We start from the raw sequence: 19,620 nt of genomic DNA, 5'->3' as shown, positions 1-19,620 counted from the left end.
CTGCACAGCCTCAGCCGCTCCCTCGCGTTCCGGCCGCTGGTGGGTCCGGCCCAGCTGAGCGGCGCCCGCTCCCAGGCCCCGCCTCACGCGGTGCCTCAGGGAAAGCCTTCCGTGCTGGAAACGCCACCGCTCCGCGCCCTCTGGCGGCCGTGGCGCAGAGCGGCAGCCCGACGGCGGGGGTGGGAGCAGCACTGAGGAGAGGCCGGGCGGGTTTGAAACATTGGGGTAGGTAGAATGAAGGAGTCAATTACTCATGCACTCATCCGGTCTTTGCATTAATGTATTCATTTGTTCATTCACTTGTTCAGATATTTACGGAGTGTTATCCAGGGCCCGATGCTCTTCCAGGGCTGGCGATCCGCAGCGAGCAAAGCAAAGTCCCTGCCCTCCTGTTGCTCACTCACACTCTAGGGAACAAAAGCAGACCTTGAACAGCAGGTCCCTCCTCTCTTCCAACCCTTCAGTGCCTCCTCATCTTCCCCGCGTGAGTCTCTAGGGGCCTGCCAGGCCCACGTGACATGAGCCTGCCCCTCCACCGCATCTCTTAGGCTTCTCTCTAGCTTCCTCTGCTCCAGGCACGTTACCCTTCTTGATGCTCCTCAATGTGCCAGACATGCATTTGCATGAGTCTTTGCATTCGCTGCTCTGGCCAGGTACACCTTTCCCTCCTTGCTGGGCAAGGTGCTCCCTCACTTTCTTCAGGCCTCTGGCCCAAGGGCACCTTCTCAGACACAATCCTGTCTTTCAGGTCTTGAGCTTCTTTGCCCTCTTGTCTCTTGCCACCTGCCTGGATGCGCTTCACTTTCTCGTCGTACCTTTGCCAGATCCCGCTCATCCTTCTGGTCTCAGTTAGGTATCCTTTAGGCGTCAAGGAGGCCTGTTTCCACATAGACAGTCAGATGGGGGCCAGGGAGTCTCTCCCATTGGCCAAGATGGCGCAGGGGGAGATTCTTACACTAAGAGGCCCAAAGCCAAAAAGATGAATGGATAGAGAGAAAAAACACACAAAACCTCATGGGCTTAAACAGAAAGGGGAAATGGGCTTTGAGACAGGAGAACACCATTCTCCCAGGTCACCTGACTAAACCTCTTCCCTTTTGCACCAGCACGTCTCATGATTTTGACTTTTGTAGGGAGCAGGCAGCCAAACCTGTGTTTTCAGTTACATGTCTACATCCCCAGGCTCCCTCAGACAATCTGCTGTGCATTCCCATTAAGTGCCTGCCTTCCCCAAGGGCCACAATCCCGGTGGCAGCAGGGACCAGGGCTGCCTCCAGCATAATATGGTTTAAGAGCACCTGCCCTGGATTCACACAGCCTGGGGTTGAAATTCAGTTATTACTGCTTATATGACCTTGGGCAGATCTCTCTCTAAGCTTCAGTTTCCTATGTGTAAAGTGGAGCTCCCAACAGTACCTCTCTCAGAGGGACGCTCAAGGATTCAGTGGGATGTGCTTAGAGCAATGTTTGATACTTATTAAGCCCTCAGCAAACGTTAGCTGTCATTTTATCTCCCTGACCTGCAATCGCTGGCATTAAATAGCCCTAATGACTCTTTGCTGAATTAATGAAGAAGTAAATGAGTGAAACCTTTGTTAGGGGCAAAAATAGAATATTGGGGACTAGCTGTGGTTATGGGAAATATTAATTATGCTCTGTTAACCATGATTGCCTTGTTCTGGTTAAAGAAAGGGCATTCTAACTTGGCTGGTAGTTGTATGCCCTGGGACCTGGGAGTCAACCTTGGACCTGGGAGTCAATTTTGGAATGTGGGCCTCCTGCATGCCCCCCACTCAGGATGGAGCCAGCAACCTGGGCATGTGCCCTTGATTGGAATAGAACCTGGGACCCTTCAGTCTGTAGGCTGATGCTCTATCCACTGAACCAAACTGGCCAGGGCAAAATCTCTTCTTCTTGAGAAAAACTGCCCTCCATTATGCCATCCTACTGCAGGTGCTGTTTCCTTGGGGACTGAACTAGTTGTCGCTCAGAGCAAGGAAGAGGCTGTGTCTGTCATTGAGATATTGAGGTGGAAACTACTAGTTACAGCAAGCAAGTCAAACTCACGGCCCGCGGGCCACATGCAGCCCACAACAAATATTTTTGCAGCCCAGCCAATATAACGGTATGTAAGAGACATTTTACTTATTTTTTTTTTCCTGTTTTCTTTTTTTTTTTAAATTAAATTTTTATTGTTCAGATTACATTTGTTCCTCTTCCCCCCCCCCCCATAACTCCCCTCCTCCAGTTCCCGCCCCACCCTCCGCCCTCACTCCCCACCCACTGTCCTCATCCATAGTGCATGATTTTTGTCCAGTCTCTGTAAGAGACATTTTAATAAAAATTTCATAACTTAATTTTTACAACATCCTGTTATACATAATTATTAATACAAACTACAACGTTCGCTAATGACTGATTACTGTAACCGTGTTGCATTCATTCTCCTTAAGCGCCTTACACACAGGCACACCATTTCTCTCCACTAATACTAGCAGTGAATATTTGAGCAGCCCATTGCCACATCATTAGTCCTGTAGTGACTTGTTTGGTGTATGCAACAGAAAATATTTTGCTTTCGAAGAATAAGAAAAATAGGTTTATTTGCGTTATGCTTATTAATTTGTGCAGTTATTTAGTGTCTGGTAAGTTAATGTTCAAGAAAAAATATTAATTTCTATTAAAATGTTCTATTATTTTATGTTAACGATGACTCATTTATTTCAGCCCTGCGTATTCAACATGTCTCTATCGAAATAAACTTATGTTTCTATGAAAATGGAAGCTTTTGTTTTATTTGCGGCCCACATCAACTTAAACCTTGTTTATTTGGCCCATGTTAGCCTCTGATTTTGACATGCTTGGGTTACAGTATCTACTGATATTTACCCTCTATTTCTCTAGTGAAATTTTTCAGCTGCGAATATTGCTGCCAGAATGAAGACTGTATTTCTCAGCCTTCCTTATAGCTAGGTGTGACCATGTGACACATTCCAGCCAATTAGAGATGATGTGGGCAAATTCCTAGCTGTGCCCTTGAAGGGGAGTGCCATGCTCCCCTTCATTGCCTTTTCCCTGATCTTGCAGCCTGGGAGGTGGACCTGGTAGCAACATGATCAAGGAATCCCTGGTCTCAATCCCAGGAAGCAGCTGTTTTGCCTGGTCTGCTTATGCTCAGATATTACTAGAGAAACCAACTTTGTTTTGGTTTAAACCACTGTTATTTATGAGTTTCGTCAAACTTACCAACCCTATATTCCAACTATTGCAGCCACCCAAGCTAGCCACAATGAGGAAGAAAAAAGGCAGGAAAGTGGAGAGAAGGATACAAATAGAGGCAGTGTGGCTGGGTGAGAAATGCTCAGGGGTATCTTCTGGGAAGTCTCTGAGTTAGAGTTGAAGATCGTGAAAATGTGGAGCGGGGAAGGAAGGGGGAGAGCACTTCACAGGGACTGCAGCAGGAGCAAGAGCCTTGAAGGGAGACCTGGGCAAGGCTTGAAGGACAAGGAGGGCCTGGACAGGCTGAGAAGAGCGAGGAAAGCACATCCGAGGGAAGCCCAGTGGCAAGTGGGCTATTTCACCAGGTGAACTGAAACCAGGTGTAGGGATGCTGGAGTTTCTCGTGAGTCCTGGGGGACATCTGGAGGCTGGGATTGGAGGCAGAGAAATGGTGGGGGAGTCCTGGCTCCAGTCCGACTCAGAGCACCACTCTGGAACTGACCCCTCATCCATGCCCCAGGCCCCATGCCCCAGGCTAAGATGAGCACAGCTTTGCTCGGCCTGGGGTTTTGACATTTTCTTGCCCACCGTGTCTCCAGCAGGCAGCCAGGGCCAGCAGGAGTGCAGCCAAGGTCACTGCCTTCATTCCCAGGACCACAGCTGTGAGCACAGACAGGAGGCCTGGGGACACAAAGGAGAGTTCAAGAAGGACCCTAGGTGAGTCCTCGGCAGCCCATACATCAGTGCTCCCTGTGGGCGAGGTTTGGGCTCAGCTGCTCTCTAATTTTGGGGGCCACATTCTTTCTCTTACTGGAAGGGGAGATCCAAGACCTCCCTTCCCCTTGTCCCAGGCCCGGAAAGGGACAATATCCTACCTGTACCTTTAATCATCCTGATAGCATCCCTGACTTCTGACAATACAGTAAGTCCTCCCTTAACATCATCCATAGGTTCTGTGACTTTAAGCAAAACATATAATATTTGTAATGAAACCAACTTTACCACAGGCTAATTGATATAAACAAGAGTGAAGTTCCTATGGCATCTTATTCACGTTATAGCGAAATGATGGAAACTACGTCAACCCTGCTATAATAGAAAACTGCTTTCATTTATTGGCTGATCGACTCCTCTGCCCCAGGTTCTGAGCTAAGCACTTCCTAATTGCCTAGTAGAATCCTCAAACTAATCTTGCAAGGTAGGATAGCAACGCCATTCTTATAGATGAGGAGACAGATGCAGAGTAGGGAAGTGATTTGCTCAGGACCACATTTGTCAAAGAAGTGGTGGGCTCCCAAGAATGGCAGGAACAGGGCTGAGCGTCAGGGAGGGCACCCTGGCAACCTCTGTGCCTAGTTTCCCCAGTCATCGAGCATCCCTGAGTACTAACAGGTGACGTGAAAGACACAGTTCCGGGCATTCAGCACATGTGACTCATTGGGTCCACACACAACCCTGTGAGGTAGGCTCTCTGATCCCCATCCCGACACCCCAGGTCACAGAGCAGGACATCAGAGATTCAAGGAGTGAGGTAACCTGCCCACAGTCTCGCAGAGAGAAAGGGGCTCAATCCAGAGCCATGTGCTTCAGCACAGTTACCCACAGTTTTACAGTGTAATCTTACAGGGAATCACGGGGAGACCACTGCCTCTCAGGGAAGACCGCCTGCTGAACAGCTAGCACTGACTGTGTCTCTGATGGAGCTTTAGCAAGGTGCTCTGGCTTCCCGGAACTCTCTTGGTGACAGATGGGCCCTAGACCGGACGACTCCCTTCCCATGGCTAAGCCATCTGTGCCCCACCTTCGCCTGTGGGGTCCTGGTTAACTCCATTGCAGGTAGGAACACTCACTCACCTGACAGAGATCTCCTGGCTACATGTTGATTGATGACTTCTGCCTCTTGGGAAGAAGTGGGCTTTGCTGCAAGGGAGAGAGGTGGTCTCAAGTTCCACTTTTCTTTCTGCCCCACAACTTTCTGAGCCCTGTGCTTGGAGCTGGGGTCACCAAAATAAGCCTGCCAGTTTCTACCTGGGATGGGGGCTATATGTCAGACCTCGTCCCTATAAGGACTAGTTAGACCCGTGTGAGCATCTCTGGGGTTGAAACAATGTCTGATTTACTGCAGTGTCCACAGCACCGAGTACACTGCAGAGCAGTCAACAGGCACGCACTAGATGTTTGTTGAACCATTAACTATACAAAATTCTATGGGATCCAGAATGAGGAAAAGTGAACTCTGCCTGGTAAAAGGAGAAGGTTTCACAGAGGAGAGGCTATTGATGCTGAGCTTTGAAGGACGATTAGGAGTTTGACATAGAAAATGAGAAAACATTCCAGGCAGAGGGAGCAGTTTATGTAAAGGCATGGAGGCTGAGAAAAGCTGGCGTGTTTGGGACATGGTGAAAAGTTCCTTGTGGATAACCTCCCCCCTTTCCCTACCACCGCCTCGACCACCTGTCTTACCTTTCACCCTCAGCCTGGTGCCCTGTCCAGACAGGTATTGCCTGTTAAGTTTCCTCTGAAACTTTACACAGTAGTAGGTGCCTGCATACTCCGTAGAGACACCTTGCAAAAGAATGCTGAAATCGCTGCTGGAGGCCTGGACCGCAGTCACATTGGGTTGGGAGATGCCTTCAAAGTTGTAAATGGCTTCACGGCTCAGACCAGACCCCCGGAACCACCTGATGGGCCCGGAAGGACCATCTCCAAGCACTGTGCAGTTCAGGAAGACAGTGTCTCCAGGGGTTGCCAACACCAGCTCCCGGGGCTGGATGATCCGGAGGTTTGGCTCTAGGTTCCCAGCTCCTGAAGCCAAAGACAGACCCTTGTTTTATTCTCTCTCTTCTTCCATTGTCCACTCATTTCCACCTTTATATCTTTCCTCCCTTCCGCTTCCCTGATTTCTTCACTCAGCCACTCCCTCCTATGTTTCCTCATTACTCAGTAGTTGAAGAGAGGAAGAGAGAGGGAAAGAGAGAGAAACAACGATGTAAGAGTGAAACATTGATCGGTTTCCTTCTGCACATGCTCTGAAAAAGGATGGAACTCCAAACCTGGGCATATGCCCTGACTAGGAATCCATCCAGCAACCTTTCAGTGTAAGGGACGATGCTCCAACCCACTGAGCCACACCAGCCAGGGCAATAAAGAAGTTCTCAGTACCCACTTTGTTTTGTTGCTAGAACAGGGGAAAATGGAGCTCAGAAAGACACACAAATGTCCTGTCCTGAAGAAGGTCTCAGTCTGGCTGTGGAGATGGTCCAGGAAATCCCCCTGAGTTTGGAAACCCAGCGACTGCAGGACCAAGAGAAGTCACCAGCCACAGCTTGGAAGGAGTCAGAGAAGTCTTCCTGAAATGCTTGCATCAAGTGAAAATGGACCAGCCTCCTCCCCACTATCCCCCGCCCCCATGACCACACTCACAGATACTCTCCATGTCAGCAGTTTAGAGTGGTTTCACAAACATCTGTTCCTTATCTGAATGACTCTTGAAGCAGGAATTGTGTTGTCTATTTTTCAAGTACATAGAGCTGAAGTGACTGACTTAAAAACACACTTCTATTGAATGACACACCCAGGATTTGGGTATCCAGGTTATCACTGGTAAACTTACAGATAAAATGACTGATTCCTTGGGGAGTGAGTAAATGAAATGATCAGCCCCAGTTCTTAACTCCCCTCTGGAACATCCACACTCCTGCCATAGCCTCATGATGATAGGGTACACTTTCTTGTCTATTGAATTTGAGCTGAGTCATGTGACTTGCTTTAACCAATGGGCTGTTAGCAGACACTATGCCAGTGGAAGTTTGACATGTACTGGGAGTGTTAGGACTTGACTTCCTGTTCTCCTGCCATCTCCATGAGAAAATGCACTCTGGCTCATCTGGAATGAGACATATGGAATAGAACCACCCCAGCTGCCTATACTAGTAAATGTGTGAGTGAGATATACTAATTGTTACGTGCCGCTGAGATTTTGTGTATACAGCACGATTGTGGATACAAGTGACTGATGTAGAAAAACAGATCAGAGAAGAATGCTTTAACCTGCAGGGCCTGATACTCACCCTTCACAAGCACTGAGGTGCCTTCATCCAGCTGCATTTCTGAGGGCTCACTCAAGCCATCAAACCTCACACAGTGGTAGGTTCCTTCCTGCTCCTTGGTGACATTATGAATGTAGATGGAATAGTCGCAACTAAGTGGCTCCAACGTCTGCTGGGTCACAGGTGTCACCCCAGGGAAGAAGCCATGTTTGAAATTATAAATTTCCTGCTGGTCCTGCTTGCTCACCTTGATCCATTTAATCATGGCATCAATGCAGGAGCCGATCACTGTACACCTCAGTAGCAGTGTCTCACCTTCTGCCACCAGCATGGGACCCTCAGGTTGCAGCACCTGCCACTCATTCCCTTTGCTCCTCTCAGAGACTCCTACAATAGATGAAGAAAGGCCTTGAGCTGCTGCAGGAAAGATTTGGAGATCTGAGAGGCAAGCTTAACAGAAACTAGTCATTAGCTGACCAAGAACAATTGCTCAGGACACTCCAGGGGTTGCTGGAGGGGGAAGTGAAAGAGGAGATGAGGCAACTGGCTGGAGAGAACAGAGATAGTGAATGGAGAATTTACAAATAATAGATGGCACTTGAGTACTCACCATGGCCAGGCCCTGCATGTATTATTGCATTTATTCCTCCCAGCACTCCCTTGAGGTGGGCAGCATCATCCCCATTTTAGAACAAAAACAGTGAGTACCCAGAAAGGTTAGGTAACTTCCCCAGGTTCACCACTTATGGGCTGAATGGTGCTCCTACCCCACAATTCATATGTTGAAGTCCTAACCCATGTACCTCAGAACATGACTGCATTTGGTCATAAAGTCTATAAATAGATAATTAAGTTAAAATGAGGTCACATGGGTGGGTCTTAATCCAACATGACTGGTGTCCTTATAAGAACAGTAGATTAGGACACACACACACACACACACACACACACGGAAAACCACATGAAGACACGGGGAGAAGACAGCCATCTACAACCAAGAAAACAGGCCTCAGGGTAAATCAACCCTGTAGACATCTTCATCTTAGACTTCTAGCCTGTAGAATTATATAAACAAAAAATTCCTGTTATTTAAGCCAGCAGCCTGTGGTACTTTGTTAAGACATCCCTAGCAAACTAATTCACCACCCGCCAAAATGTGACAGAGCCTCAATCCAAACACTTAAAGCCTGTTTCTAGAGCCCCTGCTCTTAACCCTCAAATGGGGCACACAGAGCTTAAGTGCTGTGGTGCTCATTGTAAGTACCCCCCTGCCTCCTGGGACTCCTTCAATGCTTGTTGATGCACTGTGAAGTGAGTCTATCTGGGGGGTAGGTTGAACTTTGAGGTTGGCCTCAGACTAAGTTCAGAGAAAGAGGGTGGAGGCCACCGATGGAAGTTCTACACCCAGGTTATGAACATCATAGGTACCAGCACTCTATGAGAAGGGTGCTATTTTACTACCTCTGTGGTTTTTTCTTAACTTAAAAAATACGTTTATTGGTTTTAGAGAGAGAGGAAGGGAAGAGAGATATATACAGAAATATGGATGCCCCTCCTGCATGCCCCTCACTGAGGATCGAGCCTGAAACCTAGGCATGTGCCCTTCCCAGGAATTAAACTCTATGACCTCCTGGTTCATGGGTTGATGCTCAACCACTGAACCACACTGGATGGGCTATTATGTCTATTTTTGAGACGAGAAAACTAATGTCAGAGAGTTGAAGAAACCTGAGGTGAACCATGCATTCAGTAGGTATCATGGCCAGGATTGGAGTGCAGATCAGGTGACTTAGTGTTCAGCTCCACACAAGGTCATCAGCTTTGTGCCCTTGGTTTGTTCCCATCAGGCCCTGGGAATAACTCAGTCTCACTCCAAGACATAAGCTTGCAGTATATCACGGTGTTTCTCAGTTGCAAATGAGGTGAGGTAGGGCAGTGAAGCAAACGTCTCCTTCTAAGAGGATGTGGGGAAGGGTTGTAGAATTCTAAATTTTTTTTCTGTCTGCCTTCTGCTAGATGTGTGCTATTAGTCACAGTTGTGACCAAGTGACACCCCCTGTTTAACCCTAGGGATGCTTTTTGTCCTTGGTGTCCTTAGTTTCAAGAAGTTCAGCAACACCCACCCCAAACACCATTATCTGAACTAGTCAGATCTGTTCTCTCCAGTCTTTTCTGGTGGGCCTTTCCCTGGCCTCAAGTAGTTTCCTCACATGTATACACAGAACAGTGACCATCCCTCAGCACAGGACTGAGAATTGTGCCTGTTCCCACCAGCCAGACTGGAAGACCTCATGACCCACAGGGCAATGGGTGGACTACACAGGACAGAGTACTTTACTCAGAGAGACGTGCTCCTGTCCCACTTAACAAATCTGAAAACAAGGCCCCAAATTTGTAAAAACTAGTAACATTCTAATGTGAGGTTTATAGTGCTTATTTAAGTAAAGAAAAGAATAGAATAAAAGGAGAGATGGAAGAAATGTCAGTATACTATTGTAAGGTTCCTATACTATAGTCATGCATCACATAATGACGGTTTCATCAACAATGGACCACATGTACTACGGTGGACCCATCAGCTCCTCTACAATCTTCCTAGTGACATTGTAGCCATGGTAAGGTCATAGAGCACCATATTCCTCATGTGTTTGTGGTGATGATGTTGTAAACAAACCTACTGTGCTGCCAGTTTTATAAAACTATAATATCTATACTAATAAAAGGGTAATATGCTAATTAGACCTGATGTCCTTCCGGACAAAGCCACAGTAGTGGGGACTAAGGCAGAGGCGGTTGGGGCGATCAGGCCAGCAGGGGAGGGCAGTTAGGGATAATCAAGCCTGCAGGGGAGGGCAGGCAGGCGAGTGTTTAGGAGCCAGCAGTCCTGGATTGCAAGGGGGATGTCTGACTGGCGGTTTAGGCTCGATCCCACAGGGATCCCACAGGGATTGGGTCTAAACCAGCAGTCGGACATCCCCTGAGAGGTTTTGGAGTGGAGAGGGTGCAGGCCAGGCTGAGGGTCCCCCACTCCCCCTGTGCACGAATTTTGTGCACCGGGCCTCTGTTATACACACACACACACACACACACACACACAGTACATAATACTTGATGATGATAATAAATGACTATGTTACTGCTTTACATATTTACTATGCTATACTTTTAATCATTTTGTAGTGTAGTTTTTCTATTTTTAAAATAGAAGTATTTTGTACACTCGAAAACAGAATGCCATGTTATTCTGGCAGCAGCCTCACACATCTCATGTCTATTGCATCTCTTGATTGCATCAGTTTCTCTTGGGCATGATTTAATCTCATGTTGCTTTGTTCATCATGACCCCTAAATGTAGACACAATGACAAATTCACCTAATGATGCCTTTCTCAGTCCCTGTCCTAAATAATGCATGACTATATATGTGAAATGGTATGATAAAAGGTAGATGGTGATAAATTAAAGGTGTATAATTAAACTCTAAAGCAACCACTAAACTACAAAATAAAGAGTTATAGCTAACAGCCAATAAAGGAGATAAAATAACATTATAAAAATATTTAATTACCAGTAATAGGTAGAAGGAAAAGGGAACAAAGAACAGAGAGGAGGGTAATAGATTTAAATTGGTCAATGTAAATGCTCTAAATATGTTAAGTACAGGTTAGAGCTTATCATATTAGATCAGTGGTTCTCAACCTGTGGGTCACGACCCCTTTGGCAGTCGAACTACCCTTTCACAGGGGTCGCCTAAGATCATCCTGCATATTCAGATATTTACATTACGATTCATAACAGTAGCAACATTACAGTTATGAAGTAGCAACGAAAATAATTTTATGGTTAGTTCACAACATGAGGAACTGTATTTAAAGGGCCAGAAGGTTGAGAACCACTGTATTAGATAAAAAATAAGACCCAACTATCTGTTGCTTATAGGAAATGCACTATAAATATTAAAGGTGTAAATAGATTAAAAGGAAAATGATAGAAAAATATACAGCATACTAGCACCAATCAAAAGAAAGCTGGAGTGGTTATTTTAATATCAGATAAAGTAGACTTCAGAGCAAACACTATCTCCAGAAATAAAGGGTATTATTTCATAATGATAAAGGAGTAAATTAATCAAGAAGCCATATAAATCCCAAACATTTATGTACCTAATAACAGAACTTCAAAGTATGTATATAAAGCAAAACCCAATAATAGAATAGCAGAGAGAAACTGACAAATGCACAAAGTGTGAGATTTCAACATCCATTCTTTCAATAGTTGATGGAGGGCTCAGCACAATGCAAATGCTAAACATATTGATAACCTGAAGGGTGAGCTGAGGTTTTTTTCCCAGGGTCGCGTCTCTGACGCCTAAGAATGAGCTCCGCGGACCAGAAGAAGATTTAACTAAGCAAAAGTGTGGAAAATTTATTACAAGCAGATTCAGACTCCCCGCATGGGGAGTGGGGGGGGGGCAATAATGGGCTGCCCCCTTGAAGCCTTGTAGTCTAGAGGTATATATTTGCTACACGCCTGCTCTATATCTACCCATGTAGCCACCTGATTGATTCCCTTAATTGATCTTGCCCAGCAACGGATCTGAACTTCCCCAGTTCCTATGTGTCAGTTCACCTTATTGTTGCAGACCCTCCTTAGTTTCACCTGCCCCGCTCTGAGTCCAAAAACATTTTGTTATCCTGCTTGGTTGGTTTCTGTGATTAGGCTGCTCAAACTGCCTTGTCTGCCCGGCCTATGTTCCACTTGCCTTTGTTTTCCACTGGACCCCTGCCCTGTCTGCCCGTGTTTCATGCTAACTTCTCTCAATATTAGCTATCATTATTCAAAGCCCCACACCTGAGTCCCACCAGGACCCTCCTGGGGGTTACCATCTGGGGGACCGAAGGTGTGATGAACAGAATCTAGATCTCAATAGGGGCTGGGGACAAGGGGCCAGATGGGCAAGAGATGGAATGAGCCTGTTGAGAACCAAGCATTTTGTCTGGTGGGTCACAGTGTTCTGGGCTGAGAGGCTGAACAATACCCAGGAGCCTCAAGGCCCTGCAACTAGATGATCCTAGAGGAGATATGAGTCTGATAATAATTGCCAACAGTTATCCAATCTTTACATTGTGCCAGGTACAGTTGACCCTTGAACAACATGGGTTTGAACTATGTGGATCCACTTAAACATAGATTTTTTTTCAGTGAATACATACAGCACTATAAGTGTGTTTTCTTTATGATTTTCTTTAAAAAGTATTTTAAAATACATTTTTATTGATTTCAGAGAGGAAGGGAGAGGGAGAGAGAGATAGAAACATCATTGATGAGAGAACATCATTGATCGGCTGCCTCCTGCATGGCCCACACTGGGGATCGAGCCTACAACCCAGGCATGTGCCCTGAGAGGGACTCGAACCTAGTTCGATTGACTTCCTGGTTCATAGGTCGATGCTCAACCCCTAAGCCACACCAGCCAGGATCTTTATGATTTTCTTAATAACATTTTAAAAATTTAGCTTACTTTATTCTAAGTATACAGAGTATAGTACATATAACACAAAATATGTGTTCATGGACTGTTTATAAGGAAGGTTTCTGGTCAACAGTAGACTACTATTAGTTGAATTTTTGGAGAATCAAAAGTTATACATGGATTTTAATTGCCTGGGGAGTCAGAACCCCCAAACCCCTGCATTGTTCAAGGGTCAACTGTACTTATAGGTATAACCTCATTGAAACCTCCTAACACAGTCATGAGGTGGGTCTTATGATTAGCCCCACTTCACAGAGAGGGAAACCTGAGGCTCAGAGAGAAGTTAGTGAAAGCAATCGGTGGCGAGATTTGAGCCTAGCTTTGTCTCGGGCTGGGCCAGTGCTGGCTCATGGCTGTTCCATGTGAATAGTCACATAGGCCTATGCTTGAGTTAATGCTCTGTTGTTGCTGCCTTAAATTATTATTATTATTTTTAAAGAATGGAATATTTGCCCTAGCCGGTATGGCTCAATGGATAGAGCTTGTGGACTGAAGGGTCCCGGGTTTGATTCCGGTCAAGGTCACATCCCCAGTGTGGGGTGTGCAGGAGGGAGCCGATTAATGACTCTCTCATTATTGATGTTTCTATCTCTCTCTCCCTCTCCCTTCCTCTCTGAAATCAATCAAAGAATGGAACATTTTTGTTGTTGTTGTTAACAACAATTGCAATTGACCCAGGTCTCCCAATACTGGGGGACCCTGAGGATATTTTTCCATTGATTTTTATTTTTTTTAGAGAGAGTAGAAGAGAGAGGGAAAGACAAAGAGAAATATCTATGTGAGAGAAACACATCGATTGGTTGCCTCCTGCATGCACCCCAACCAGGGCCAGGGCTGGGGATGAGCCTGTAACCAAGGTACGTGCCCTTGACCGGAATCAAACCCGGGACCCTTTGGTCTGCAGGCCAACCCTCTATCCACTGAGCCAAACCAGCTAGGAGCTTTGAAACTCTTAATACTTCTTGAACAAAGGACTTGCATTTTCATTTTACACTGAAGGGCGAGGGCCCTGCCAATAACACCAATGGCCCTGGGCTGCACCTCACCATTTTTATGTTTAATACTCCCAGCATTTCTAGAGAAAGGTCCCACTAGCGGTCTTGCTTGGTGGAAGAGGTGACATGGGCACACAAGTGTCCGAACCAGAACCCACCTGGCATGAGCCCAGAGCCTGGGAGCTTAACTTCCCTGTGCTGCCCAAGAAGTTCTGCTTCTTTGGACACTGGGTCTGTGCTCTGCTGGGGTCAGGAAAGTCCTCAACCTACTCTGTCTTGGTGGGTTCTTGCCCCACCAGGCATGCCAGGGCAGCTGATGCCCCTGTCTGGGACCAGCCAGGGGTAAATTCTGTTCTGTTCCAGATCCCACTCACCTGAGAGGACAAGGAGCAGCACCAGTTGCCAGGAGGGAGGTGAGTGGGCCAAGTGGGGAGGGGTGGGCATGACGAGGGGCACACGGTGCCTCTTGTAGTCCCTGAGACCGGCCGTGTCTTTGCTCTCAGATGCGTGTTGGAGTCTGAAGTGGGGCTTTGGGCAAGGCTGTGTCTGCTTCTCGTGGTGAAGGCTATTTGGGGAAGTGTTTTGAACACAGCAAAATAAGGCTGCTGATGCAAGAGGGAAGAGCCTGGTGGACCGGTTCCGGCTTTTGTGGCTGGGCAGTGGTTCCTATAATTAGCCTGTCAAAACTTTAATGATCCCTTGCCACACACTCTGTCCTCAGCACCTTGGGAGGGAGATGAGCATGGCTGTCAAAGTGTGTGCTGTTTTTGGAGGTTGTAAAGCTTGCGAGATCCGGCCTGCAGAAGACATGGGATCTCATTGTCCTCCCAGCGATTCAACCCTTCCCTGAAGGCCCTCAATAAAATAGATTGTTCTTAAAAAAAATAAAAAATAAAAAATGGTGTGCTCAAGTCAGCCAGACTTTGGACCAAGTACTGGGTTTGCCTCTTCCTGGCTGTGTGAGCTTTCAAACTCACTTGCCATCTCTGAGGCTTTGTTTCTGAGCCAAGAGTGGAAATGCCAGGTTATTGGGTATATGAATGTTCAATGTAAAATTTTCCAAAGTAATTGTGCCAATTTATATGCCCACCAGTAGTGTAGGAAAGAGCCATTGTTTCCTTATTTTTGCTATTTGAATAGGGACAAAATAGCATCTCAGTGTGATTTTATTTGGCTTTTGCTAATTACTAATGAGATTGGATGTCTCTTCACTTCTTTTTTGGCCATAATTGTTTTTCTTTAATCCCATTTTAATGATGGGGCTGTAAAGGTTTTGTGGCAGAGCTTGGGTATCCACAATGGAGTTTCTTAGGAGCCAGGAAGGGTCCTTTCAGAATTGCAGGTACGTGTTTCATCTGGGAGGGAGCCTGACCTGTCTCTGCTGGATTTCCTGTTCTGGGTCAGAATGGCCACAGAAGCTTCTTTCCCAGGGAGGGCATGAGAGCCCACCTTTCACTGCTGCCCTTCCCACCCAGGTTTTTACCTCCTCTGGGGGCTGCCGGCAACAGGAAGGGACAGCCAGCACTGAACATGTCTCAGAAGGCTGATGAGGCAGGAGAAGCTGGGGTAGCAGCTACAGGCATCATGGCAAGTGCCCCTCGTGGATTGGTGTCCTGAATAAGACAAGAGGGGACTTGGGTTCCTGATCAGCTGAGCGCAAACATTGTCCAACTGGCTCTGGAGGGTCCGGGTGGGGCGAGACGGAAGGAGGTGGTGTATCTAAGCTTCCCTGACCAGGCAAAGGAGCACTGGGTGCCACTTGAGGCACCTATGGAGGTGGTAAAACTGGCGGCACTTCCTCGGGGGGTTCCTGTAGAACAGGGGGCTGAGCTTCCTTCTGAGGGACCTGCTTCTGTTCTCCTGCCACTAAAACCTTGCACTGAACCTTCTAACACACGCAGAGCCGGATCCAAGGAGACCTGTGTCGAGCTATTTCTAGCCATTGATCTATGCAAGAAAACTGATCAGGATGACCAGGGTCACCCGTGATGACCTCAAAGAGGGCCCTGACAGTTGGGACATCTAGGGTTCCCTCTGAGGGCCAACCCACACCATAGGCTGGCCATTCTGATTCACAGGATGTTCTTAACTTCCAGGGAATTAGTTTCACACTATAATCCCTGGCAAATTCTTTCTGTAAAACCCAATGTTCTATAATATTATAACTAATAAATATTAGTTATAACTGTATTTGACAAAGGCTCCTATGTACCTTCAGTATAAAATTTTCTTTCATGAAAGAGAAAACAAACATTTGAGGCATTTCAGAGCCTATTGGGATGATCTAAAGCCAATTCCAGGTCAAGAGAAAGTTTCTTAAAATTTAAACCCGTGAAGGATTGTCAAACTTGATTTTACCAAAAGATTACGTATCAATGTGTGTTAGACACAAACATTCTTATAACTTTCAGAAATTACCAGCTTTAGAAACTACCTTCTTTCTCCTTCAAAATGCATTTCTATGCCTATGCTTTCTCTATTGCACCAAAGCCATGTTTTCCTTAACCTTAATTTTTAGGTGACATGTAAGTAATTAACGTTCCTTAGATTAGCAATACATTTATATTTTAAGAGAGATTTCAAATAAAATACAAGACTTACTTATTAACGATTCAACGTCATCCTCGATTCTCCAGAGAAGGTAAACTCAGATCAATTAATGTTTCAGTATCATTTAACCCAGCAATGCTCCAAAGCCTTTAAGTTATCAAAGACTTTGGAAAATTACGTATAGGCCTAGATTTATAAACCAGGGAAGAGTAAACTAAAGTCCCTAAAAGATTACATTACAGATATACAGACAGAAATCTCACTAGCTTAACTGGGTTTCCCAAAGTGGGACTTGCCCCATCTTCAAACAAATTAAACAAACAACAAAAAGACATACAATTTCAACAGAAATACTCCGTCTGCCTGGCCACTCTCTCGGTGGAGACAAACTCTTAGCTTTGGAGAATCCGTATAAATCCTGGAACCGGATCACCACCGCAGGGCGGGGCTGGGTTGCCTCAGTCCCCCAGGTGAGGACGCCTCTCTTAGCCATATGGGAATCACCATTCACGCTCTCATTCACACACAGTCAGTCCGAGTTTGACTTCCTCCCCAGGAAGCCCCAAAACAGAGGCAGATCAACTACCTAAGAGCTCCACAGTCAGTCCGTCCAGCAAACAGAGGCAGATAACTGCCTAGCGGGTGGTCAGCCAACCTCTTCTGTCCGGAAAGACAGGCCTGAACTCGGCCAAGTGGGGCGGGGGACGAGGGGGGTCGGGGAAGAGATGTAACCGCGGGTCCGGAAAGCTGTTTCCTGCCTCAGTGAGTCCTCCAGAGCACAGAGTCGCAGCGGTCTCTCCAGGAACCGGCGAATGTGCCAGTGGCGCCTTCCCAGGGTCTCAGAGCCTGAACGAGTGCCCCAGTGCCCGGGAGTCCGCTCGCATCAGCGTTGGCCCTAAAACCCAGCGCAGCTGACGCTTCGTGGGTCAGGGAAGCAAGAATGTTGTTGCAAATGGCCCAAGAGAACGATAGCCGGCACCCAGAGGAATCTGGGAAATAAAATTTTTATTATCCAGAGGAATTAGGAAAGCAAAACCTTTATTTCGCAGCGCTGCTAGTTCAGGGGACCTTGATCCAAAGCCTGAACTGACAATGTGGGGAGGTTTTGATATATACACTGAGTGGCCAGATTATTATGCCCACTTGACGTTTGTAGGCAAATTAGGTGTACACTGCATCATATGGGATATGGAAGCCGAAGGCCTGTTCCAACACCTTTGCTGTCTGCAGTTACCAAGATAAAATAAAATGTCTCCAGTTCACACAGGAACACAAGGATTGGACAGTTGGAAAAAAGCCATGTGGTCCGATGAATCACGTTTCCAGTTGCATCATGCAGATGGCAGAGTGAGAATTTGGTGGAAACATCATGAAAGCATGTACCCCACATGCATGAGTACAACCCTTCAAGCTGGTGGGGGCAGTGTTATGGTTTGGGGCATGTTTTCCTAGCATGATTTGGGCCTTTTAATTCGTGTGGAACAACGTCTGAATAGCACAACATACCTAAGTATCGTTGCTGATCAAGTTCATCCTATCATGTTGATGGCGTATCCCCGTGGAGATGGCTTCTTCCAATAAGACAATGGGCCATGCCACGGTGCTCGTATTGTGCAGGAGTGGTTTCAAGAACATGAGGGAGACTTTACCTTGCTTAGGTGGCCCCCACAATCACCAGATCTCAATCCAATTGAGCATTTGTGGGACGAAGTTAAAAGGGCCATCAGGCAGCTGGTTCCACAACCATCAAATCTCACAGAACTGGACAGTGTTATTCATCAGTCATGGTGTCAGATTCCTCGAATCACCTTTCAACATCTTGTGGAGTCAGTGCCAAGAAGAATTGCCGCAGTATTGAAGGCAAAAGGTGGCCCAACAAAGTACTGATGGGGTGGTCATAATAATCTGGCCACTCAGTATATATATGTGTATGTATATATGTGTGTGTATATATATATATGTGTATATATATATATCCCACGTTCAAAGGCTGTTAAATCGCATTGTTTACCCATATCTTCAGAAAAAAATCACTTCTACTGTCATGGTAAACAACCGGCTTCCCTATTTATAATGGTCTGGCCCTCTAGCGACTTCAGCGCAAAATTATAACTAATTTGCCTACAAACGTCAGGTGGAAATAATAATCTGGACACTCAGTATATATATATATATCTTCTTGTGGCGGGGCCCTTGGGGTGGGCTTTGCAGCTCCGCCCAAGTCAGTTAGAATGGGGCTTGTAAAATTACTGTTTAATAGATACTGAATTAGGCTGTAAGCCCCCAAAGTTGCCCCCCTATTTTCCTTCTCAGTACTATATACAGAAAAGTCAATGACAAATGAATTATGATATCACAAAAGTCTACCTCAACAAAGGTATTTGAGTTTATCATTCCCCTCAAGTGCCGAATATGTAAAGGACAATACAATTTATATCTATTTTGTAAAAGTTATTGCTGTATTTAAAAAACAACAACACCATGGATGGTGACCTAAATTATCACATGCTTCATCCCTCCAGGTCTTGTCCTTATAAAATTCAAGGGTGAGTGGGGAATAGGAGTGGGAATGGTGTTCTGATAGATGTCGGTCTGTGAAGGCTTGTTTCACAAAGGTAGAATTTTGAGTTTTACATTTAAATTTGCATCTCCTGCACAGACTCCCTGCTTCATGAAATTGCTTATTTGGATGGTTCCTCCATCCAATTATTGTTTCACCACAACTCGCTATGGAAGTCCAAGTTCCCAGAACCCAGAGCTGGAGTTCAGCCGCATCTCTGCCAAGATGCGCAGGCATGTCCACCACTTCACACTAGCAGTTTTGAGGAAATCCATTGTCAGCCTGTTAAAACAAAGACAATTTAACTTTCTTTCTTTCTTTTTTGACAATTTAACTTTCAACATAAGCGGCCCACAGGACTCTCAATTTTACATTACACTGTTTGAAACATGTACTTAAAATGGGCAGGAAATAGTCCTGCTTCACAGGGCACAAAAGAAATCGAGCAAGTTGAGAAATCAGAAAATACAAACTCAGACCCAAGACTGGAGCCCGGGCCCAGCCATGCGCCGCCCCGCTCCCCCCGCGCGGAGCTGACCCTGGCCATCAGGCGGCTCCGGGCCCAGTTCCACCACATTCTTTTCCGGACCCTGTCACACTCTTCCACCCGCGGAACCGCTTTTGCTGAGGCCAAGCCAGTTCATCGACCCCCATCCCAACGCCCCGCCCCAGGCGCAGCCGGGCCATCTCCTCTCCTGGGTGCGCCTTTCCGGGT

General features: G+C 46.4%; 1 protein-coding gene across 1 annotated transcript; it reads right to left on the bottom strand.

Annotated features, from left to right (window-relative positions):
• Positions 1 to 2,292: 2,292 nt before the first annotated feature.
• Positions 2,293 to 14,247, bottom strand: SIRPB2 (signal regulatory protein beta 2). The gene is made up of 5 exons (XM_070421462.1): positions 14,170 to 14,247; positions 7,290 to 7,655; positions 5,683 to 6,024; positions 5,074 to 5,139; positions 2,293 to 3,900 (listed from the first exon to the last, which is right to left on the bottom strand). Exons 1-5 carry the CDS (start codon positions 14,237 to 14,239, stop codon positions 3,755 to 3,757), a joined length of 990 nt encoding a protein of 329 aa, XP_070277563.1. The 5' UTR covers positions 14,240 to 14,247; the 3' UTR covers positions 2,293 to 3,754.
• Between the last annotated feature and the right edge of the window lie 5,373 nt (positions 14,248 to 19,620).

The sequence above is a fragment of the Myotis yumanensis genome, unplaced genomic scaffold, assembly GCF_028538775.1.
Source record: "Myotis yumanensis isolate MYYU_CA2020_CCGP unplaced genomic scaffold, mMyoYum1.0.hap1 SCAF_7, whole genome shotgun sequence".
Lineage (NCBI taxonomy): Eukaryota > Metazoa > Chordata > Mammalia > Chiroptera > Vespertilionidae > Myotis > Myotis yumanensis.
This window is presented reverse-complemented; position numbering and strand designations above follow the sequence as displayed.

Bases quoted from the DNA above. Each gene is read 5' to 3' on its own strand.
- SIRPB2 (XM_070421462.1), bottom strand. From the start codon at position 14,239: ATGCCCACCCCTCCCCACTTGGCCCACTCACCTCCCTCCTGGCAACTG. The intron at 7,656-14,169 runs GTGAGTGGGATC...CATCTATTGTAG, and splicing joins GCTGCTCCTTGTCCTCTCAG to GAGTCTCTGAGAGGAGCAAA. The intron at 3,901-5,073 runs GTGAGTGAGTGT...TTGTGTCCCCAG, and splicing joins AGCCAGGAGATCTCTGTCAG to GCCTCCTGTCTGTGCTCACA.